Source organism: Suncus etruscus, chromosome 9 (genome assembly GCF_024139225.1).
Source record: "Suncus etruscus isolate mSunEtr1 chromosome 9, mSunEtr1.pri.cur, whole genome shotgun sequence".
Lineage (NCBI taxonomy): Eukaryota > Metazoa > Chordata > Mammalia > Eulipotyphla > Soricidae > Suncus > Suncus etruscus.
The window spans coordinates 109782950-109807928 of NC_064856.1; the positions used below are offsets into that span (position 1 = coordinate 109782950).

The 24979-nt window shown below is 53.1% G+C and overlaps 2 protein-coding genes across 2 annotated transcripts; one reads left to right on the top strand and one right to left on the bottom strand.

Annotated features, from left to right (window-relative positions):
• The first annotated feature begins 3205 nt into the window (after window positions 1-3205).
• On the top strand, window positions 3206-4802 carry CST6 (cystatin E/M). The gene is made up of 3 exons (XM_049780192.1): window positions 3206-3445; window positions 4255-4380; window positions 4719-4802. Exons 1-3 carry the CDS (start codon window positions 3206-3208, stop codon window positions 4800-4802), a joined length of 450 nt encoding a protein of 149 aa, XP_049636149.1.
• Window positions 4803-11087: 6285 nt separating this feature from the next.
• CATSPER1 (cation channel sperm associated 1) lies at window positions 11088-19422 on the bottom strand. The gene is made up of 11 exons (XM_049780877.1): window positions 18699-19422; window positions 16470-16682; window positions 15456-15569; window positions 15094-15253; window positions 14893-14984; window positions 14632-14775; window positions 14423-14486; window positions 14216-14300; window positions 14042-14087; window positions 12797-12872; window positions 11088-11346 (listed from the first exon to the last, which is right to left on the bottom strand). The coding sequence occupies exons 1-11, from the start codon at window positions 19420-19422 to the stop codon at window positions 11088-11090; spliced, it is 1977 nt and encodes a 658-aa protein (XP_049636834.1).
• Window positions 19423-24979: the final 5557 nt, after the last annotated feature.

Here is a 24979-nt window from a genome sequence, read left to right on the forward strand (position 1 = left end):
ATCCTTAATCTGGGCTCCTCACAGCATCCCACACAACTGCTGAATCAGTCCCGCAGGAGACTGGTAACATCCAGAAAGTTCTCGGAGACAATGGCCTCTCAGAGGTCCAGCCCCACCTTCTGGAACACAGGTTGGAGGGGTTGGTTGGCTTTCAGGTGACCTGATGTTGGGCCCTCCCTGAACATACCTGACCAGAACTAGGGCAGGCCTGAAGGTCACAGCACTGACGCATGTCACCGACCCCCAGCCTGGTCCCCACAGTGAGACCCACGGTGCACCCAAGTCATGTGGGCCCTGACCCTTGCAGCCGAAGAGCGGCCAGGCCTGCCTCATCTCACGTTGGCTTCCTGGGGGTGACCTGGGCCGGTTGCACTGAACTGTGTCTCCCACCCACCCACACCTATCCGGCACAGAGCCTCCTGCGCCAGCACTTTCCTGTCCAGGATATGGAACAGAGGCCGGAAGAGGAAGCGGAGCCAGGGCAGAAGGCCGTGACCCCACACTGGGTTCCAGAAAGCAGGGACTGGAGGCAGCTGCGGGCCCTGGGTGATCAGAGAACCCCTGGGGGACCACAGCAGTCAGGAGGTGCTGGCGAAGCTTTCTAGAAGTCCGACTGGTCAGACAGGACTGAGGCCAGTCTCCCAGCTGGCCAGTGTGTTCCCAACCCAGCCCTGGAAAATTCTCCGGGGCCTTGGGCCCAGCCAATCACCCCAGCACAGAGAACACACTCCTGTGAGGCCATCCCAGATCTACCTTTCCACTTCTTTGTGAGAGGAAGCCAGACTCAGGGGGAAAACAGTTAGGGCCAGGTTAGAATCACAAACCATATCCCTTCTCCCTCTTCTCTGAGCACTCTGACCTATTGCACCTGCACCCCAAGACTTCTGGGCACAGGCAGAGGCACTTAGGGAGGCACCGAAGATGTGATGGGAGAGCCCGGAGCCCTGGTCCTTGGGCTGCATCTGCCGCCCTCACCCTTGCCCAGCTCTCACCAGCCACCCCAATTGGGGCCTGTCCCTTTAAGGCAACACCTGTGACTTCCTCTTCCAGGGAATTCCAGGAATTCCCAGGGTTGTTGTTGACAGGTGCCTTGAGGGTGGCAGCAGCTGGACTGGGCAGTGGCCAGATCTGGCCTGGTCTCCTCCGGAAAGAGCCCTGCCTTTGGGGGATCCACACCTGGGGTACTCCTGATATCACACAATGATTACTTCCACTTTTCAATTTTTTCACTTCCACTCTTTAAGCAGCTGCTGTGTTGGTCTAGTTTTTTGCGGGGGATACACCTGGCGATGCTCAGGGGTTACTCTGCTCCTTGCTCTACACTCAGGAATCATTCCTGGCAGTGCTTGAGGGACCCTATGGTATGCCAGGAATGAAACCCAGGTCAGATACATGCAAGGCCAGCACCCTCCCTGATGCAATGATCTGTGGAGCATGACCTCTGCCTCCTGCAGCACTGATTCTGGGTGTGGCCGCAGAGAGGGCGACAGCTGAGCACATGGCTCATATCTGGCACCCCAAAGTCCCCCGAACACCACCAGATGTGGCCCCCAAATCAAAAGCAAAGCAGCAACTATCTAGAATGCTTTTAGTTTGGGGGGGAGGAGGAGCCACACACCAGGAAGCACTCATTGGTTACTCCTGGCTCTGTGCTCAGAAGAGACTCCTGGCAGGCTTGGGGGACCCTATAGGATCAAACCTGGGTCGGCCACTGCCCAGGCAAACACCCTCCCTGCTCCTCTATTGCTTTGGCCTCTACCTGGAACTCTTTTTTTTTGTTTGTTTTGTTTTTGTTTTTGGGCCACACCCGGCGGTGTTCAGGGGTGACTCCTGGCTGTCTGCTCAGAAATAGCTCCTGGCAGGCACGGGGCGCCATATGGGACACCGGGATTCGAACCAACCACCTTTGGTCCTGGATCGGCTGCTTGCAAGGCAAATGCCGCTGCGCTATCTCTCCGGGCCCTACCTGGAACTCTTAACCAGAGTCAGGGCTCTGCAGTAGAACTCAAGCCTTTTGTGTGAGGTTCTGGGCGTGATCCCAGCATCAACAAAACAGTGGAGACCACCCAAAGGCAGTTGAGGCCTGAGCAGGGCTGTGTATGGTGTCAGCAAGATGAAATTTCCACAGTGCCTGCAGTGGGACTGCTTCTGCACGGCAGTCACCAGGCTAGTCCCCCAAAGGTGCCCTCCACTTAAGCCCTGTTTCCCTCAAGTCCTGCAGGGCCGGAGCGATGTTTGCCTTGCTTGCAGCTGATCCAGGATGAACCCTGGTTAGGTTTCCTGCATCCCATAGGGTCCCCCGAGCCTGCCAGGAGCGATATCTGAGCACAGAGCCAGGAGTAACCCCTAAGCGGTGCTGGGTGTGGCCCCAAAACCAAAAACACAACCAAACAAAAACCCTCTGTGGGGGGAGGTCAAACCCCTTATTGATGGTCTGCAAGTCTAAGAATAACTCCCAGAAAGATAAATTGAATCCCATTCTTCCGTCCCCCCTTTTGGGGGAGACTTTGATAATAATATCCGGAGTAAATAATCAACGAATGCAAAAGATTAGGGGACCAAAGGTTCAGCAAAAGGAGTCTTTTGTCAGTTACAGCCAGCTCCAAAAAGCAAACCGAACAAGCTGTCAGTTCCGGCAAAAGATCTCCCTATGCCTCCCCAACAAACTATTTCTTTCCTTAATCACCCCCCACCTGGAAGATCCAGGTGGGATGACAGGCAAAAACAATATTACAACAATTACACAACACCCTCAAGCCCTGTAGCTGGGGTCTGAGTGCCACCGTGTGAGATAAGGAGCCAGATTGTCCACGCTCATAGTTTCTCACAGTTGGGGGGGTGTGGGACAAGGAAAAGATGGGGGGTAGGTCTGGGGAAATGTTCAAAGGACCAGAGCACCTGACTGGCATGCAAAAGCCTTAACTAAGGGTTCCAACTGGGGGTGCACAGCAGGAAGTCACCCCCAGGACCCCCTGCCCCCCTGCACCAGGCTTGTCGGAAGGAAGTCACTGTGCTGAGAGCTCACCCCGTGGGGCCTCGGGGTGGGGATGGGCGCTGACCTTTCTGGCAGGTGTGGCGCATCCTAGACTGGACGCACGCACGGCACAGGTGTGCTGGGCCTGGGGGCGGGCAGGGGCGGGGCTGTGGGGCTCTGGAGCAGGTAAAAACAGCAGCGCAGGAGCCCAGCCGACCACAGCTCCTCATCATGGCGCTTCCCAAGCTCTCTCTGGCGCTCAGCCTGGCCCTGCTCGCTTCCTGCGTCCTGGCACGGCCCCACGATGTGGGGTCGCAGCCCCATGAACACTTAGTGGGGGGCCGGCAGGAGCTGTCACCGGACGACCCGCAGGTGAAGAAGGTGGCGCAGGCGGCCGTGGCCAACTACAACATGGGTAGCAACAGCATGTACGTCTTCCGGGACACAAAGATCATCCGAGCCACCTCCCAGGTGAGTGCCAGCGGGGTGCAGGGGAGCTAAGGGAGCTCCAAATGATGGGGACCATCTTCTTTTTGTTTGGTTGGGTGTTTTTTTTGTTTTTGTTTTTTGTTTTTTTTTTTTGGCTACTCCCAGCATCACTCAGGGCTACTCCTGGCTCTGCGCTCAGAAATTATTCCTGGGCCTGGAGAGATAGCACAGCAGCGTTTGCCTTGCAAGCAGCCGATCCAGGACCAAAGGTGGTTGGTTCGAATCCCAGTGTCCCATACGGTCCCCCGTGCCTGCCAGGAGCTATTTCTGAGCAGACAGCCAGGAGGAACCCCTGAGCATCGCTGGATGTGGCCCAAAAACCAAAAAAAAAAAAAAAAAAAAAAAAAAGAAATTATTCCTGGCAGGTTCCAGGGACCATATGGGATGACAGGGATCGGCCAACATGCAAGGCAAATGTCCTCCCTACTGCTCTGCTATTACTTTGACTCCTGAAGGGGACCTTCTAAAAGTGGACCATTGCTGCCATTCACCCCCAAGGAGGGCCTGAGTGATAGTACAGCCGGGAGGGTGCTTGCTTTGCACACAGCTGAGCCAGGTCCGTTCCCTGGCATCTCAGGCAGTCCCCTGAGGAACACCAGGAGTGGGTGGTGGCCCTCCCAAAGCAAGAAGGATCCGTGAGACCTTAGGACTCCAGGGGGTGTGGGTATTGCTTCAGGCCTACACTCAAATCTCATTAGGGTCCTCCCATTCCCGGGGATCCCTGGATTCCCCAGCCCCAGGCCAGCACCTGAGTCTGGGGCTGACGGAATGGAACCTGTCCTCTCTCACAGCTGGTGGCTGGGGTCAAATACACCCTGACCATGGACTTGGGGAGCACTTCCTGCCGCAAGACCACGCTGTCTGGAGAGCAGATGGACTTCACCACTTGCCCACTGGCTGCAGATGAGGAGCAGGAGGTAAGGACCGCCCCCGCCTGTCCAGACCCCAGCATCCTAGCTCTGCCTGTAACCTGTGCCCTCTGGGTGTGTGGCCTGAACTGGTCTAGCTGGCCAGGCTGATGCCTGGCTAAACCTGTCTCTGTGCTGTGGGTGACTCAGCCCACAGGCCGGGGTGGGGTGCAGAAAACAAGAGACTGGGCTTCCCCAGCAGGATACAGGAGATGGCTGGAGCACTTAGGGCCTCATCAGCCGGGATATCTGCCCCACGTGTCCCCCACCCTAGCCTCGGACATGCTGGCCCCGGGCTCACCACCCCACCCCATACTCACCCCCTGTCCACTCTCTTTCTTCTGCAGAAGCTCCGCTGCACCTTTGAGATCCTTGTGGTCCCCTGGAAGAACAGCTCCCAGCTCCTAAGTCATGACTGTGTGAACTTGTAGGCCCCTGTGCTCCGGGGTAGGGGTGCGAGGTGCAGGGTGCTGGACTCAGGCACGGGTGGGTGGAAGGCTCTGGAAACTGAAGCTGAGTCTGTCGCAATAAACCACTGTCATTGCTTCTTGCATCCATCTCTCCCTAGTATTTTATTCCAACCTCTCTCTCTCTCTCTCCCCGTGCTGAGACACAAGTGTCATCCCCCAAAGCAGGAGTTTCCCAGACACCCCAGCATCAGTCACAAAAGAGCAGTGTCCCTGTTGAGTTTGGATTTTGAAAAAGTTTGGCCTTGAGTCCAGACATTAAGTTTGGGTTTAATTTTGAGTTCTTGCATTTTACCTGAGAGCTTGAAATAATAGTATTTAGGAATACTAGATATAGGCTGTTAGCGTAGAATAATATAGTAAGGGGCCTGATGTATGGCATTTGCCTTTCATGCAGACGGTCATTGATTCAAATCCCGGCATCCCATATGGTCCCCTGTGCCTGACAGGAGTGATTTCTGAGCGTGGAGCCAGGAGTAACCCCTGAGCACTGCCGGGTGTGACCCAAAAACAAAAACAAAAACAAACAAAAAAAAAGAATAATATAGTAAACAAGAAACTACTTTTTCCTCTTGCACAGTTTTGCTTAGAAAAACCCCTCCTTGCCTTTAAAGTTTTTTTTTTTTTTCTTGCAAGTTATTTCAGAAACCCTGACAGGCAGGCAGAGCCTAACTGCCCATGAGGCCCCAAGCTAGCTAATTAACTGGCCCAAAGAGATAAGAATTACTCCTGCTCACTTGATGCATAAACAGGATTTTTTTTTTTTTTTTGGTTTTTGGGCCACACCTGGTAACGCTCAGGGGTTACTCCTGGCTATGTGCTCAGAAGTTGCTCCTGGCTTGGGGAACCATATGGGACACCGGGGGATCGAACCGAGGTCCGCCCAAGGCTAGCGCAGGCAAGGCAGGCACCTTACCTTTAGCGCCACCGCCCGGCCCCCATATACAGGATCTTTAAGAAAAAAATCAGGGTACATGTGATTGCAATCTCCAAGGTTTCTGTCTCCTCAATTGAGCGGTGGGCTTTTCTCGGACCTTGGGCATCCCTGATCCCTGGGACCCCTCCCCGGGCTTGGACAGCTCCAACCCCAGACCCCAACATGGGTCCAGACCAGCCTTGGTCACCTTTAACATCCCCAGATAGGAGTGAGGACACCCCCTCCCCAAGTCTGGAAAGGGACAAAATCCTGGATCATTGACTTGTGCACACTTGGCTCCATGCCTCAGAGTGCCTGCAGAGATGGCAGAGCTCAGCAGGGCTGGAGCCTGTCCCACGAGCTACGTGCCAGGGTTCCACCAGTCTTAGGGGACCTGTATCAAACCTCCTGCTCAAGGGGGAATGAAGGTATGAGAGGAAAGAGTTGTTATGAGGAAAGGCAGATGTACTCCTGGCTCTGCACTCAGAGGTCGCTCCTGGAGGAGCGTAGGGACAATATGCAGGGCCAGGATTTGAACCCAGGGCTGCTACATGCAAGGACTGCTACATGCAAGGCAAGTGCCTCATTTCTGCACTCTCCCTTCAGCCTTAAGACTTATCTGGACTCAGGAGCTTTGAGCACCTACCTTGTGACTATTTGGTCATGAGTTCAAGCCTGAGGGTCTCACATTGCACCAAACAGCTCTGCTGTTTGTGATCCCTGGTGCCACAGCAATTTCTGGGTAACCACAGCCTCCTGGGTGCAAACACTTCAAAAAAAGGTGCACCACATCGGCGGTGGGAATGTTGCACTGGTGATGGGGGGGGGGGTGTCCTCTTATATGACTGAAACCCAACCACAATCATGTTTGTAACCAAGGTGTTTAAATAAAAAATATTATTGAAAAAATAAAGAATAGTAACAAGCCTTTTGGAAAGACATCTGGTAATGACTAGTAAAACATATGATTAAGCAAAAAAAAAAAAAAACCAAAAAACTGTGCACCAGGGGGGCCAGAGCAATAGCACAGCAGGGAGGGCATTTGCCTTGCAGGTGGCTGGCCCAGGTTCTATCCCCGGCATATGGTCTCCTGAGCCTGCCAGAAGTATTTCCTGAATGCAGAGCCAGGAGGAACTAACGCCTAAGGGCCTCCAGATGTGGCCCCAAAATAAACAAAAATAAGGAGTGTGCCTTAGGAGATTGAGGACAGTGGAGAAGGGAAGGTTGCAATGGTAGTAGGCTTGGTGTTGATTTTTATTTTGTTTGTTTTGGGGTCACACCTGGTGGCGCTCAGGGATTCCTCCTGGCAGGCTCAGGGGACCATATGAGATAACGGGGATTGAACCTCGGTCCATCCTGGGTCAGCAATGTGCAAGGCAAACGCCTTACCACTGTACTGTCACACCAGCCCCTGGGTTTGGTGTTGAAATAGTGAGTGACTGAAATGACTTGGTAAACCATGGTGTTCTAATAAAAATCAGAAGAAAAATAGGTGTGTGCAGACCCTGGTGAACACCATCCAACCAGCCTAACGAGTGGGCTTCAACTAAGATTGTGAACCCCAAGGAAAAGAGTGCTTGCCTTGCTAGTGGCCAAACAGGATTCAATTCCCAGCATCTCATATGGTCCCAGGAGCCAATCAGGACTGAGCACTGAGCCAGGAAAAAGCCCTGAGCACTGCTGGGTGTGGCCTAAAAACAAAAACATCAAAAGGGTGTGAGCCCTAAGAGTTAAGGGCAAGCACCAGAGGCCAGAGTGTGCAATCGTGTCATCACAACAAGAAAGAGGGAGAGGAGAGGAGGGGGAGGACAGAAACCTTCTAGCGCAACCAAACAACCCTCTTGTCACCACGGGTTTCTAGTCAAGGACACGGGCACCATGTTCTTTGTGCAACTGGATTGGCTGCAATCAGTTTTGTTTGGTTTGGGTTTTGGGTCACACTCAGCGGTAGTGCTCAGGTGTTAATGTTACTCCAGGCTTTGCACTCAGGAATCACTCACTCCTTGCAGGCTCAGGGACCCTATGGGAGGCTGGGTATCGAATCCAGGTTGACAGTGTGCAAGGTAAATGCCCTACCTGCTGTGCTATCTCTCTGGTCCCTGGCTGCTGTCATTTATAAACACACACACACACACACACACACACACACACACACACACACACACACACACACACCTGGAACTCCTTAATGCATTAGTGACACACGAACACAAGGACACACACTCAGATGTTCTCAGGTGTCATGCACAGCCTAGCAACAGGACATCCTGTTCCCAGATCTACACCCGAGACAAGTCACTCCAGGCAGGCACACCCAACAGGAGCCGGGACAGAGCAGTGCAGGCTCCCTAGGGACACCCTCCAGTCTCAGGAGGAAGGAAGAAAGCGCTACCACACCCAGTGCTGGGGCAGGGGGCACTGGGCAGGACCAGTTCACCAGCTTCCACCTGCCTCTGCCTTAAAGGGAGGTCAGTGCAGCAGGGAGAGGCCACCTCAGGAGGAGCAGGGCTGGAAGTGCAGGAGGCAGGCAGGAATGCTGCCAGTCTTCCTTCTGCTCTCCGTCTGTCCTCCTATCTGCTATCTGTCCTCCTGTCTGCTATCCATCTATCCTGTCTTGCTGTCTGTTCCCATCTGCTATCCACCTGTCTTGTCTGCTGTATCTGTTCTCTCTATCCATCTGTTCTTCATGTTGCATGTCTGTCTTTCCATTTGCTCTCTCTCATTTTCTCTCTCTCTCTGCCCTGTCATTCATCTAGCCTCAATGTGTTGTCTGTCATGGCTGCTGTCTGTCTTGTCCATTGTCTGTCTGTCCTCTGCTGTTCTGTTTATCCTGGCTGTCCTTTTGTCTGTCTTCCTGCCTGCTGTTCTTCTGTCTGCCATCCATCTGTCCTGTCTGCTGTGTCTATTCTCTGTTCTTGTCTGCTATCCATCTGTTCTTTTGTCTGATGTCCATACGTCCTTCCATCTTGTCTGTTGTCCATCTGTCTTGTCTGATATTTGTCTGATTTCTGTATGGGCACATGGGCACAGGGGTGGCTCCTGGGAATAATGTGAGCAAGGAGGTGTTGGGTCCTGTTTACTCCTTTATTGTTTATTTGTGTATCCTCAAAGAGCTCCCAGAATGAGAAATTGATTCCCATCCCCTTTTCCCCTTGTGGGGGAATATCTTGGTAATACCCGCAGCAAATAATCCACACAGACAGGAGGGTAAAGGGGTAAAAAGGTTGGGCGCAGTCCTTTGTCAGCCTACTATCATTTCCAAAAAACACCTGGAGCCAGCCAGTCAACTCTGCCAAAAGACCCTAAACTCCTCAACTATTTGGCTCTCCACAGTGCCTTGACCTTCCAGGTGGGACAACAGGCAAAGAATAATCTTATGGAAATGTTTTCATATACAACAGGAGGGGGGGGTCTCTTTTTTTTTAGGGGGTTTAGGCCACTTCCTGCTGTGCTCAGGACTTACTCCTGGGGGGTGTGGGAGATACACATAGGGAACTGGGGGTTGAACCTGGATTGGCCACATGCAAAAGTGTCCAAACCAGTGTGCTCTCTTCGGCCACTGGATCAAGCCCACATCTCACTGGCACCTGCCTACAGTCTCTTCCGGAGTCCTGGGCCAGCCAGACTGGGCATGGGGTGGGCTTCACCACCATAGGCACAGAGGAACGGGGTTGATACTCTACTCCCAGTCCCCATGGTTACTGCCTAGACTCACCCCTGTGGGCTGCAGGCAGGGAATGTCCCTCCCTTGAGCAAGACTTATGCCAGCCCAGGTTTGAACTCGCATAGTGCCAGCTCCTAGCACCTGACTGGGCCAGGCCCAGGGTCTTGGGGATGCCCAGTGCCACCCCCAACTGAGGCAGACAGGGTGCCCAGCTAGGCCCCACCATTCCATATACACCACGGCACCCTGCTTGGCCTCCACTGGCTGTCACTCCCCAGAGCCTCCTCACTCAGGCTCTTTGCTTTGTCAAGGCAGGCATGACATCAAACCTCTGACCCCGGAGCATGCAACCTGAGCATTCCTGTGCTGGATGCCCCAGAATTCCTGGTCTCTGAGCCCCAATTCTGAGCCTTGGGTCCTCCTCCCATTTCAGTCACTTCTTTCCTCTATTTCTTCCCACGAGGACTGTCCTGTCACCCACTTCATTGACTGACACTGGCTAAAGCCGAGGGAGGGACCTAGAAAAGCATTTCTAGGAGGTCCCTAAAGGGGACCAAAGGGGGACCCTGCACCCCTACTATATACACACGAGTCCTCACCCTTGTGATTGTCCCCACCACATCACCACATACATAGTCTTATGCACATGATCAATCATACTTAGTCCCCACACATGTGACCTTATTCATATATGTGATTCACCCACGCATATTCCCATACTGGTGATCATGCGTACATATATCCCTACATGTGCTTGCACGGCCATATCCACACATATAATTTGCACGCTCAAAAGGCCCCACACATGAGCATGCCCCACATTCTCACACATACACATGTTAACATGAACACATCTTCACACATGCAAAAGTGAACACACCTGTGTGGGTATCCCCTCCCCCCCCACCTGAATGAGCAGAATTGCCCACCCCTGGAGTGGGCGGGTAGAGGAGTCTGCATGGGGAGTGAGAGGGGATAAGAAGGAGAGTTAGAGAAGGGGAGGAGAGGCATCATCAGCACACAGAGAGCCATCATCAGAGATACAGCATCAGATTCAGCATCGGCAACTCGGTATCATCAGAGAAGCAGCAGCAGGAACAGCACCAAAGGGAGTTGGTCATCCCGGAAGCCAGTTAGGAAGCCTGGTAAAAGCAGCTGAAAGGGAGACAGAGGCCGAGAGAGTCAAAAGGAATAGAGAAGTAGCTGCTAGGAAAAGGCTTAGTATAAGAGGCCACGTGAGGAGATGAGCATGGCCGTAGGGACTGTGAAATAAAGCTGGCTGACTCCTGGAACTTCATCTGACTGCTTTGTGAATGTTTCCGCCTTCACCTGCCACCTTCAGACCTGCCAGACTATAGGGGCTGCGGGAGCCGGGCCAAGCCCAGAAAGGCCCCACCATCCCCACACTAATCCCAGGACTCATTAATTTATATTAAGACAACACACCTGTACACACATGGTTGTGCATCCATGCAAGCATATGCATATCTGTACCCATGTGGTCATGCACACTCGAGTGCTTGATCATGCACCTGTGAGCGAGCACACAATCATGTGGACACATTTCCTGGTCCCCAGCCCTAGCTCAGGAACACAATCACAAAGTTCATGTTTATTTTCCTGTTGGGGCTCTGCAGGGTCCCCCCTCAAGGCTGTCTGTGAAAGCAGGTCAGGAGACGGCCGGCTCCAGTGGGCAGCTGGTCTCTGCAGGAGCACTACTTGAAGTCCTCTTCTCTAGCCTGCACAGGGAGAGGTGGGCAGGGTGAGGGCCAGCTGCCTCCTCAGGGCCCCCACCCGCAGACCCCCCCTTTACCTCAAAGGCTGTGTCCACGATCTCATCAATGATGGAGGCCTGAGAGCGGAACTTCTGCTGGTGCAGCTCCACAGCTGCCACCAGCTGCAGGAAGTGGATCACAAACTCCTTCTGCCTGTGAGCGCACAGAGCAGTGCCAGCCTCGGGGCGCAGGCCATAGAATCCCCACCCCAGGGGCCAGAGAGATAGCATGGAGGTAGGGCATTTGCCTTGCGTGCAGAAGGACCGTGGTTCGAATCCCAGCATCCCATATGGTCCCCCGAGCCTGCCAGGAGTGGTTTCTGAGCGTAGAGCCAGGAGTAACTCCTGAGTGTTGCTGGGTGTGACTCCCCGCAAAAAAAAAAAAAGAACCCCCCAGGCCCGGAGAGATAGCACAGCGGCCGATCCAGGACCAAAGGTGGTTGGTTCGAATCTCGGTGTCCCATATGGTCCCCCATGCCTGCCAGGAGCTATTTCTGAGCAGACAGCCAGGAGTAACCCCTGAGCACTGCCGGGTGTGGCCCAAAAAACAAACAAACAAAAAAAAAAAGAACCCCCACCCCAGCTCCTCTGCTTATTTCCTGTCTTACCCACAAACCACCATACCCAGAACCTCCACTTCTGGCTATGACCCCAACTTTATCCCCCATGCCTCACCCCAGGACTCACCCTCAGCTTCCTGTGACCTGGGGCTCGAGCACCACCTCCACTGCCTGTCCCACCCATCTTCCTCCAAATATTCCTCCCTCCCTTGCATCTGTCTCCACTTCCCAGTACCCCCCCCCTTCTTTTACCCCTTGGCTACCATCTATTGGACCTTCAACCTTCACCCCTTCACCCTTCACCCCTCCCTGCCATGGTCTTACCAAACACCCATGACCAAGGACTTGTACACAGCTTGGCCTGTGGGCCCTCGTAGATTCTGAGTTAGGACACAGACGCTGGGCACAGAACCAAGACCTGCACCCAGTGCCTGACAGGAGAAACTCCAAGGAAATGCCCCGGATGTTGGGGGGCTGGAAGGTACAGACTCTCATGGGATCACCCTCTACCTTGGCAAGATCAGAGCTGTACCTTGACTTTTGCTACTGGGGGAAGGCAAGGAGCTTTCCTGGGGGGCTCAAACAGAGGGATAGAGTTAAAGGGTTTTCCTCTTGGCAGAGGGGATGCAGGCCCAGACCTCTGGGGAGCCTCTGAGGGGTTCTGTGTGCTCAGAGCCACTGGGGCTCAGGGCCAAGACATGAGAATGGTGGGAGAGATGCCTAGAGAAGGGGCGACACCCTGCTATGGTTGCTCCCTAATCTGACCAGCCCTGAGAACATCGAGGTAGAGTGAACAGTATGTATGGGGTGCCCTGTTTGCTGGAAAGGCAGGAGGGGGACAGACAAAACCAGCCTCTCCTCTTGACCATCTGCGCCTGGCCATGGGCCCTCCACATCTCCCAGGTTTCCTCCTTTGCCCAGCTCTGTGTCCTCTGGCTGGCCCTGCAGTCCCTCAGTCCCTTTGTCCCTGCCTCAGCTTCAGGGCACAATGCCCTGGGTGGCCCCCCAATACCATACATGCCCTCCTTGTAAACACTCTCTTACTTCTCTGTCATGGTCCCGAATTTCTTCTCCATCATCTGCTGCCTTTTTTCAACGTCCGACAACTCTTCATAAGAGTCTGATGGGGGGGCCCGGAGAGATAGCACAGCGGTGTTTGCCTTGCAAACAGCCGATCCAGGACCAAAGGTGGTTGGTTCGAATCCCGGTGTCCCATATGGTCCCCCGTGCCTGCCAGGAGCTATTTCTGAGCAGACTGCCAGGAGTAACTCCTGAGCATCGCTGGGTGTGGCCCAAAAACCAAAAAAAAAAAAAAAGAGTGATGGGGAAGGAGAGGGGTCAAAGGAACCCAGATACTCAGAGTCTCCTCTCCTCCTGAGAAGTCTTCCTACTCCAATCCAGGAGTGCCCCCAGCTCTGAGGATGAGCCCATATGGTACTTGTCCAGAACCCCACAGGCTTCAGTGAGGCTTGGCCTTGGTAAGTGGTATCTCCATTCCTCTGTCAAGGAGTCACCCCAGCACCCACCCCTCAGGGCCACAGAGCAGTGGAAGAGAGTGATCCCAGAATTATGTGTCCCCCTCTGCTGGACGTGAGCACTGGAGTGTCCCTGATGGGGTGGGCCTGGAGCAGACTTCTGGAGTCCCAACAGCTGAAGAGCTAATTGGGGGTTAGAGGCTTCCATACTGGGAGATGACTCAGGCCACAGCTCCTCTTTCCTGCCTCTCTGGTTTTTGTTTTTGTTTTTATCGGGGGTTACATCTCAGCCATGCTCAGGCTTACTCCTGTCTCTGCACTCAGGAACCATTCCTGGCAGGCTCAAGGAACCAAACTCTGGCTCTGACACCCCCCACAACATCAGTGGGAGGGGGCATCTGTGAGCTTCCTCCAAGATGCTGTTCAGAGGTTGATCCTCCTGTCTGTCCCTTCATCCATCTCTCTGTCCATCTGTCTGTCTGTTCATCTTATCTATCCATCTGACCATTCATCTGACTGTCCCTCTTATTTTGGGGCCACACCTGGCAGTGCTCAGGAGTTATTCCTGGCTCTGCACTCAAAAATCACTTAGGGGACCATATGGGATCCATCCTGGATCTGCCGCATGCAAGGCAAACTCCCTATCACTGTGTTAAAGCTCCAACTATCTGTCCCTCTTCTGTTTGTTTGTCTATTCATCTGTCAGTATCCTGTGGTTCCCAGTGCCTGGAAGGGGCCTCCCCACAGGGACCTTTCAGGACTGGCTGTTAACCTGGCTTTGGGGAACTAAGGGGTCTCAAGAGGTGGTGCTCACCTGTTTTGGCCAGCTTGCTCATCGAGTCATCCTGCAGCTGAAAATCCTTTGGGGAAGAAGAGGTGGCTTCTTGGGTCCCGGGAAGTCCCGAGCCTGCTCCCAACCTGGCCCCTTGCTACCAGCCACAGTGCTCTACTGTTGCCCCACCCAGACCCACAACCCTGGCCCCCACACCTGCCCCGGCACCTCTTGTTTCTCTTGCTCCAGACCCTTGAGCAACGCCATCTGGAAATTGTCCACCAGGACTGCGATCACCAGGCTGGGAGGGGCGGACAGTGGGGAGCTCTCAGGGGCCAGGCTGAAAAAAAGGCCTGTCCCCCTTGCAGAGTTCTGATGGACCCAAGGGAGGGTTCGGTGGTGAGGGAGCAGCAAGGGTCTCACTTGTGGAAGATGAAGTACTGGATGATGATGTAGACCATGAGGATGGGGACAATGTACCAGGCACCTGGGTGAAAGGTACCAGTGAGCGCAGTGTGCATGTGCTCAGTAGGTCCCCTACTGGCCCCCCATCCTGGCCCCTCCCCGCCCATCTCAGCAGCGCCCCTGCCTGCCTTGGCGCCATCCCCAGCCCATCTGGGCCCACTCCACACCGGTTTCCCAATTTTGCAGGTAGATGAGTGACCAGTCATCCAGGGTGAGCAGGGTGAAGAGAGTGAAGATAGTTGTGAGAAAGTTCTGGAAGTGTTTGGGGTCCGAGTGGTGGAACAGTGCCCGGAGCACCGTCGAGAAGAGGACTGAATTGAAGGTTCAGGGTCACTCAGCTCACAGGGGCCCTGTCCCCCAAATCCCCCCCTATTCCCTCCCTGTCCACCCACCTCCTGCCCTTCCCCGCCGCTCTACACATAGGATACTGAGGCAGGTGAACATGAGGATGAGGATGGCCGTGATAGAGGGCAAGGACCGCGCCAGGGTAGTTGTCACCTTCTGGAGGCTGCTCAGGAACCTGTGGGCAGAGACAGAGTGGCTGAACTCTGGGAACTTCTGGGGCTCCCAGGCCTATGTCCCCCCCCCCCCACTGGTCAGTAGACAGTGAGTGAGGTTCAGCCGCCGACCTGAGCTTCCGCATGACCCGGATGGCCCTCAAGGCCCTCAGGCTCTTTAAGACCTTAAAGATGCGGTAAAGGTTCTGGTTGTAAACTTGGCGGTTGAAGGAGAAGTAGTTGTTCTGTACCAGCATGAAGTCCACCACGGCCAGGGACATGATGAAGAAATCTGGGGATACAGGCACCCTAATGTGAGATGCTCCGTCCATGTACAGGCACCCCTGCCTCCTGTCCGCCCCCCTTCTGTCCCTGGACAGGTCCCGCAAGCTCACAGACCAACACTAGCTCATGGAGACACTAGCCCACGAAGACACTAGCCCACGCCAACACTAACACACTCGCACGCCCACACACGCGCCATCTGCACCCACCCAGTTTGTTCCAGGTGTTGGAAAAATAAAGGAAGCCCTGAGCGATGATCTTAAGCATTGCTTCAATCATGTAGATGCAAAGGAAAACAGTGTCCAAAGCCATGAAGTACCATTCTGTGGGGCGAAGGGAAGTCTCTCAGCAACTCCCCACCTCCTCCGCAGCCCTCTCATACCCCACTGGCGTTGTCAAAGCTTGCTTCTCCACAAAGTTCTAGAGGATTTAGCTCTTTGCCTCTTTTTCCTGTTTGTAAGGTGGCCTAGCTGGGAAGGACTTTCATGAACAGCTACAAAGTGCTTATTAGCCTGGAGTCTGCACCATGAGCTCACCTGCCTTGTGAGAGTGTGAAAGGTCCTTCACCCTGCTCCCTGCTTCCCAGAGCTTTAGAGGCACCTTCCAAGGTTGTTTTTCTTTTTTCTTTCTTTTCTTTTTTTTTTTTTTTGGCTTTTGGGTCATACCCAGCGACACTCAGTGGTTACTCCTGGATCTGTACTCAGAAGTTGCTCCTGGCAGGCTTGGGGAACCATATGGGATGCCACGATTTGAACCGGAGTTGGTCCTGTGTTGGCTGAGTGCAAGACAAGCGCCTTACCCCTACCACTGTGCTATCTCTCCGGCCCCACCTTCCAAGGTTTTCTGCTTTGACACCCTCACCCCCAAAGGGTAGGTCGTTTCCTTCCTGGCCTTTTCTGGCGAGAGATGAGCACTGCATGGATGGAACAGTCAGGAGGAAGCACGTGAGGAACACCAGTGGTGGGCCGGAGAGACAGCACAGTGGTAGTGTGTTTGACTTGCATATGGCCAAATCAGGAAGGACCTGGGTTCCATTCCCAGCATCCCATGGTCCCTGGAGCCTACCAGGGCCGATTTCTGAGTGCAGAAGAGCCAGGAGTAACTTCTGAGCGCCACCACCTGGTGTGACCCAAAAACCAAAAACCAAACAATAAAAAAATAAATAAATAAAAAACAAAACAAAATAAAACCCACCGGTTCTCTTGGAGAACCCTGATTCTTACCGCCCCGGACCTCAACGATAGCAAAGGTTTGGGCCACCAGCGTGATGATGTTTATATATATGATGAAAGCAACGAAGAGATCAAAGATTCGAGAGCTCGTCAGTTTACTGATCATTTTCCGGAAGTTCCCATAGAGTTTGATGATTTCTTCCCACAGCCAACAGCACAAGTTCATAGCTTTCAGCCTCTTGTGTGGCCGGTGAACATGGGGAACTGTCAGGGTGATCAAAAGTCAGATATGGAAAGGAGGAAAGCGTCAGTGCTGTCCCCTCCGCATCCTTCCAGGCTGGGCTAGGGCTTTGCAAATCTTGTGTGGTTCCTGGGGGGACCCAGGCCTGACCACTCCCATGGTAGACCCCAGCCTTCTAGGGACTTAGTTTCTTTTTGTTTTCATTTTTCTTTTTGGTTTCTGGGCCCCACCTGGTGATAGTCAGGGGTTATTCCTGGCTCTGCACTCAGAAATCAGTCCTGGCTTGTGGGACCATATGATGCCAGGGGATCGAACCGAGGTCTGTCAGAAATCACCCCTGGCAGGCTCCAGGCTCGAGGGACCAGGGGATGCTGGGAATTGAAGCCAGGTTCAATTGAACCTTGACCATGTGCAAGTCAAACGCATGTCCTTGCAGCTGCATGCAAGGCAAATGCCATACTGCTGCGCCACCGCTCTGGCCCCTAGGGACTTGGTTTCTGCTTAAATATCTTTGGAGGGTTCCCAATGTCCCTCCCCATCATGCCTTTCTTTTGTGTGTGCCTCTGTGTGGGGACACACAGAGCAGGACGCAGGGAAAGCATGTACCAGAGACTGAACTGAGGTCAGCTCTGTGTGCTGTGTGCGAGGCCAACACCTTAACCCCTGTACTCTGTATCACTCTAAGCAAATAGCCTTTTTGTTTTATTTTGTTTTGTTTTGGAGTCACACCCGGCAGCGGAAGTGGAGCTCAGGGGTTACTCCTGGCTTCATGTTCAAAAATCCCCCCTCACAGGCTCGGGGACCATAATGGGATGCTGGGAATTGAACCTGGGTCTGTCCTGGGTCGGCTGCTTGTAAGGCAAATTCCCTACTGCTGTGCTATCTCTCTAGCCCCAAAATAGCATTTTTTTGTTTGTTTTGGGAACCACACCTGGTGACACTCAGGGATTACTCCTGGCTCTGTGCTCAGAAATCCCTCCTGGGGCCGGAGAGGTAGCATCGCAGCATTTACCTTGCAAGCAGCTGATCCAGGACCTAAGGTGGTTGTTCAAATCCCGGCATCCCATATGGTCCCCTGGGCCTTCCAGGAGCTATTTCTGAGCAGATAGCCAGTAGTAACCCCTGCCAGGTATGGCCCAAAAACAAAACAAGCAAACAAACAAACGAAAAAAAAGAAAGAAATCCCTCCTGACAGGCTCAGGGAACCCTATGGGATGCCAGGATGGAACCCAGATTGGTCCCAGTCTGCCAGATTCAAGGGAAATGCATTACCTGCTGTGCTACCGCTCAGGCCCAAATAGCAATTTTAGTGGGGATAAAGGGAAGAGTTATATAAACCCAGGGTTACTCAGGGCTTACTCCTGGCTCTGCATTCAGGAATCACACCTGGTGGTGCTTGAGGATGGGATGGGGTGTTGGGAATCAAACCCGAGTTGACCACATGGAAAGCAAGTTCCCTGTTGTGACTCAGTCTAGCCCAATTTTGGAGTCTTTTTTTTTTTTTTTTTTTTTTGGTTTTTGGGCCACACCCGTTTGATGCTCAGGGTTTACTCCTGGCTATGTGCTCAGAAATCGCCCCTGGCTTGGGGGGACCATATGGGACGCCGGGGGATCGAACCGCGGTCCTTCCTTGGCTAGCACTTGCAAGGCAGACACCTTACCTCCAGTGCCACCTACCCGGCCCCTACCAATTTTGGAGTCTTATAGGGCAAGGCTGCTCTTCCCTGTGCTACTAAGGCCCAGACAGAACAGCAAATGTTCCAGACATGACCACGTGAATGAACAAACAGCTCATAGGCTAAGGAGGAGCCTGACTCAGGGGCTAAATGTGAATGAGGAATGACAGGATGAGGTTTCAGCAAGCGGCAATGGAATATGGGTGCAAGTGGGGGGGGGCGTGCATGTAATATGCATGCAAGTGGGGACATCCATGCAACATATGTGCATGTGGGGACATCCATGCAATATGCTGCCAGCCGGAAGTGGGGGCTGAAATGGCGCTTGACAGGTGGAGGTGAGGGGTAAGGACCCAGGTGCACCTTTGAGCTTCTGATCTTGCTTGTCCTTATCATCACTGTCACTGTCGTCCTCCGAAGGGCCCTGCGAGACCTCGTGGTATGTGTCTGGAACTTTCTTGAAGACTTGTGGCTCAGTGGTTTCGTTGGGGGACCTCAGTTTGAAAAATGAGTGCTTTTCCTCCGTGGGGAGGTGTTGGATCAGGACTTGGGAAGGGATGGGTCCAGTGCCAGAGAAACCCTGGGAGGAAATGTCATAAGGCAGCTCCTGTAGGGGGTGCTTTTTGTGTGAGTGCTTTTGGGGGTGACGCTCTTTCTCATCCCCCCTGGTGGACTCCTGAAAATCGGTTTCTCTCAAAGACACCTTTCTGGGGGCACTGGCTCTCAGAGACCCAAGCGTCTGGGTGTGAGGGTGACTGGCCTGGTCTTTGCTGGGCTTAGGAGGCTCGCTCTGGCCGTCGGCCACCTGCTGTGGTAAGAACTCATCATGGTGGTGGGAATCCATGCTCTTGCCCTGGTCCCTGCCAGGCTGAGGCTGCTTGTGGCTGTCATCCTGGACGGGATCCAGACGCACCGTTGAGGCGTTGGGTACCAAGTTGTGGTGGGAACTGATCCTAGGGGGCTGGGCGAGTTCAGGCTGCTGCACTAGCTCCCTGTAAGAAGGGTCCATCAAGATAGTCTCGTAGGAGCTGGAGGGGATGCTATGAGGAGGGCCTGAGGGGGGTTCGAGCCTGTAGGGCGTGGACATGCGGCGAAACGGTGTCACACTCAAGAAATTGCGGTTGTCCTTAGTTGGGGGGTTTCTGGGGGGTTTTGGTGGGTCCATGACTAAGCTAGACAATCTCAGAAGCAGGCGTGTCTGAGACGTGGGCTCAGTGGGCTCTTGGCAGGAGGTTCTAGAACTTTCCCCTGTGACATCATGGGCCCAGTCCTCAGGGCCTCCCCCTTGGCAACCTTCAATGGAGGACCACTGTGAGTCTTGTCATTGTAAAACAGAAAAAGAAAATCGAGGCAAGAAGAGAGGGACAAGGTCACCATCCACCTTCTCCCCCTCAGTTTCCAGTGAGGTGGCAGATTTTCCACAGTGACAGCAATGGGCGTCTTAGACTCCCTTCAAGAGACCTGGGTCAGCCTCTCTGGCACTGCCCATTTTATTCATGGGAGTAAGCTCTCTGTTTTCAGGGGGAGACTAGAAATCTGTGAGCATTGGGAGAAAACTGTGTCATGCCTGGGAACAGGAGACCCAGATGGATGAGGTTGCACAGTTGCATGAATTTCTTCTTAGGGACTAAAGGGAAGCAAATTGAGGAGTTTGTGGAATGATTGGAGAGCAGAGGACATTTGCCTCCTAAAGAAACTGAGCTGGAAATGGCTCAGTAGGCCTGAGTGGGGCTCACCAGGCTAAAGTGGGGCTTGAGTTGCATGTAGGTGGTCCAATTTGATCCCTGGCACCTTGAGCCCAGTTTTGTTCCCAGCCTCACTATGGGTGGTTCCCAATACAAAACAAATCATCATGGCGGCTGGAGTAATAGCACAGTGGAAGGGATTTAACCTTGTACACGACTGACCTAGGTTCAAACCCCAGCATCCCATACAGTCCCCCGAGCCTGCCAGGAGTGATTTCTTTTTTTTTGGGGGGGGGCACACCCAGTGACGCTCAGGGGTTACTCTTGGCTATGCGCTCAGAAATCGCTCCTGGCTTAGGGAACAATATGGGAAGCTGGGGGATGGAATCGCAGTCTGTCCTAGGCTATCGCCAGCAAGGCAGATGCCTTACCACTCCGTGCCACCACCCGACCTCCATGCTATCTCTCCAGCCCCCTCTTTTATAATTTTTATTCCAAAATTGCAGACCACTCCCAGGTGTAACCCAAGAGCACTGCCAGGTGTGGCCCAACCCCCCCAAAAATGTCTTTTAGGGGCCAGAGCAATAGCACAGTGGGAAGGGGTTTTGCCTTGCACACAGATGACCCAGGTTCAATCTCTGGCATCATCCCATAGGGCCCATCAAGCCTGCCAGAAGAGATTTAGTGATTTTGAAAGAGTGTGAAATGAAAGTAAGGACTGGAAAATTACAAGTAGAATGAGAACTCCCCACCTCCCCACCCTTTGAACTGACCAAATGCCAGATAGCCAGATCTGGGCAACAATTCTTGGAAAGCCCCTAACCCACTTTAGATAAGCACAGGTCGTCAGGGGAAGGGCATAGATATGCACATGCCCCGAGGGGCAGGACACAACCCCATCTGTTGCACATGATAAACAAGCTACCTCCCTCCTGGACTCTGGCGTAACTTCTTCTATGGCGTAAGATAAGAAAAATACCTCCTTCCTGACATGTATGTTTTTTATGATATGTATGGTTCTTGCCCTATAAAAGCTTTGCTAAATTCTGGAATGGGGCCGAATCTCCTCTACTCAACTCTGAGGTATGAGATTTGGTCCCAGCATGCTGGTGTGATTCTCTGCTCAAATAAACCCTCGTGTGATTGCAGCAAGTTCGGTCTCTGAGTCTCTTTGGGTGCGCGCAGATCCTGAGGCTAGAGAGAGGGTCTCCCTGCGGGGGTCCTTCAATTCCTTCCTTCCTTCCTTCCTTCCTTCCTTCCTTCCTTCCTTCCTTCCTTCCTTCCTTCCTTCCTTCCTTCCTTTCTTCCTTTCAAAAGGGATGTAATATCTTTCTTTATTTTAAATAATTTTTATTGTGACCAACATGAATTACTAATGCCAGGAGTGATTTCTGAGTGCAGAGCCAGGAGTAACCCCTGAGTCACTGGGCATGGTCCCCAAAAATAAGATAAATAAATGTCTTTCAGATGGAAAGTTGTATCTGGAATTGGAAGTCTCAACCAGACTCGTCAGGAGCCCCACAACTCATTGGGATTTTATTGTGGAATTTTGGACTCTCACTCCACCCTCCCTTGCCTGAGTGTGGTAAAGAGCCCCTGAGATGGGGATGCGGGTGGATGCAGGTGGAGCTATAGCATGTCCTCTCCTTTGCCCTCTGGAGGAGCTCTTGGGGACAGGGCTTGTGGCTGGCTGGGTCAAAGGAACTAATCTCAGGCCTTGAGAAAGGAGGGGCTGGAGCTTTAGGGCATCTGCCTGACACAGTATATTCCATATAGTTCCCTTAGCCTGCCAGGAATAATTCATAATTTCTGAGCAGAGAGCCAGGAGTAACCCCTAAGCACTGATGAGTGTGGCCCAAAACCACCCTCCAAAATTTTTGAGAAAGGAGTTCATGCTGACCTGCCATTCCACAGACCCCAGGCACACCCCCTGCTGCCAGCACCTTCCTGAGAAACTACTCACTGAGCCCCACCTTCCTCACTGGGACCCCGAATGCTAGAACCCCCAACCTTCTCCCCCTCAGCCAAGGCCACTGGGACTAGTCACTGCTGAGCTGAGCTTGTGGCTCAGAGTGGCTGGACTGGTCTGGGCTGCCCCTTGCCCTGCTTTCTGCCTTGGTTCCTGCAGGTTGCAAGCAACAAGTCAGTTATAGCTCACTTTGGCCAGACATGAGCCCAGTCCAGAGGCCAGTCTCTACCCTCGGACTACCACCTACTCCCAGCTGCTGCTGCAGTTTCCTTGAAAGGCTCGTCTGTCCCCTGCTATGACTTCTTCCTGGGCATAGTGTGTGCAGTGGGCTGAAATGGTGACTCCACCCCTGTTCTGGAGACCACGGCCCCCTTCTGGTCATCCCTGTCCTCACCTTTCCATTCCAAGTTTGTCTACACAGCGCCACCTGCTGGCAAATGCCCCATTACATGTCCAAACTGGAGGAAATGGTCTTGCCATCAGAGGCGCCACTGTGGGATATCGACCTGGCACAGTGCTGGGCACCGTCTTCCAAAGACTTCCCCAAGACCAGAGGGAAAGGGCTCATGTCTCAGGTTAGGGAGGGCACAAAGGGAGCCAAGGGTGGGGCCACAGGTGGTAAAGCCAGGCTGCTTCCTTCTCCATACCCAATACCAAAGCCCAGCACCCGTTAGGCATTCAGATGGGAAAAGTCTCTGCTAGGGTCTGGGCCCTGGGCGTGGGATCCCCCCTTTTCGTTGCAGACACATCTGGAGATGCTAGAACCAAAGAATCCCCCAGAGGGCCCTGCTGGGGTGCTGAAGGTCACCATTTCCTTTGACTCCTCACATAGGAGCTTCCCTGGCTCCTCCCTTGCTCAGAGATATTCTCCCAGGCACCATCATGCCTGAAAGTCTCCATCACGCCTGGAAGCCTCCATCATGCTCAGAAGCCACGAAGCCAGTTTTTCAAAGCTATGCTCTGATGATGATGGAAAAAGTTTATAAAGGAGCCCCTCTGCCTGAGGGCGCATTAGGCAGGATTTAAAGGTCAGGTTGTGGGGCCCGGAGAGATAGCACAGCGGCGTTTGCCTCGCAAGCAGCCAATCCAGGACCAAAGGTGGTTGGTTCGAATCCTGGTGTCCCATATGGTCCCCCATGCCTGCCAGGAGCTATTTCTGAGCAGACAGCCAGGAGTAACCCCGAGCACTGCCGGGTGTGACCCAGAAAAAAACAAAAAATAAAAAAAAATAAAAATAAAATAAAGGTCAGGTTGCAGGCCAGGAGAAGACAGATTTCCGACAAAGTCAGGATGGGGAAATTGCAAACAGAGGACAGACAACTCCTGAACCTTGCAAAGAACAGCAGTAGGATGCATGACTGCTGCCTGATGCCAGAACCGTATGAGGCTCCCCATTCTGCACATCTTGATTCCTTTTTCTTTTTGGTTTTGGGTTCACAGCTGGTGGCGTTCAGGGGTTACTCCTGGCTCTGCACTCAGAAATCGCTCCTGGCAGGCTCAGGGGACCATATGGGGTGCCTGGAATCAAACCACTGTCTGTCCTGGGTTGACCACACGCGAGGCAAATGCCCTACTGCTGTTCTATCTCTCGGGCTCCAAGTCTCGATTTCTTGCTTTTCCAAAGTGTTACTGGGGGGAAAAGTGGAAATGCTGTAAAAAGTCCCTTTTCAGGCTAGTAATGCAGCTCAGTTCTGGGGGTGAAAGGAGGCTCTGGGCTTGGTCCCAGCATGAAAAATAAAGTACCCCCCCAAAAAAAGAGGTTGGCCCGTTTTGGAACTCAAGTACCTCATAAAACCAACAGCCCAATAACCAGGGCAGTCCATCCAACGCAGCTACAGCTCTGCAAAGAGCAAAATAAAAGCGATATGATAAAATATTTGGTTTCTTTACTGACATTCCCGGGGAGGGAGCTTGGGAGATTTGGCCAGCAGCCTTGCCTGGGCAGGTATGTGAGTGATTTTGATGCACTTGGCTGGACTCACATTACAGGGCTGTCTCCAGCTGCAAAGCCCCTGACACACCAACTGTTGTCATTGTTTTGTTCGGGGGCCACACCAGGTAGTGCCCAAGAGACCCTGTGGTGTGAGGAACTGAACTCCGCTCTCTCATGTGCAAGCCTACAAAGGCTCAGGTTAGCAACTTGAGATCCCTCTGGGCTGTCTGCTGCTTTTTATATCTGTCTGGATCAGTCAGTCAATGCAGCACTGAAGAAAGTAACAGGAGGAGGGAATGTCTGTCTCTGGCTTTCCTTTTTTCTTTTATTTCTTTGGGCCACACCTGGAGATGCTCAAGATTTACTCCTGGCTGTGCACTCACGTCTTACTACTGGTGTTGCTTGGGGGAGCCTATGGGATGGTGGCGATCAGATCAGGGTTGGATGCGTACAAGGCAAGTGCCCTACCCGCTATGCCATCTCTCCGGGCTCATTTTTCTTTTCTTTTCCTTCCGCATTCAGCTTCACAGTCCCCTATGGCCTCCCCATGCAGATAAAGGTCTTCTCTTCTCTGTGTCGTTGGCCTGTATTCCAAGTTACCTTACAATGCTCTTTAAATGCGGCTGGACTGAGAGAGGGCAGTTTTCCCTTCTCCCCCAGGGAGAAGGGTCACGGCCGGTCTCTTACCCTCCAAACCTAGCCTTCAATGACTGCTATCCACATCCACGTTTGAAAGAGATTTTATTAAGAAAGAGAACAAAAAAGAAGGAACAAGTAAGACGCTGAAGGAAAAAAAAACCCAGCCCAAGACCTCTTGGTTCTGGAAGTCTGGGAGCAGCTTAAGTTTGTGGGAGAGAAAGGGGGAACCTGGAAGACAGACAGACAGTGGGGGTGAGAGGGGCCCTGAATCCTGGGCGGAGGAGTAGGCTCAGTACCCCATCTGCAGCTTGGGCGCATCCACTTGGAAAAAGCCAAATTGTGGGGCGCCCTCGGAAGAAAGGCAGGGTGGGCTGTTGTTGTCCAAGTTAGGAACCAGTTATGGGGAGAATGGTGGTGC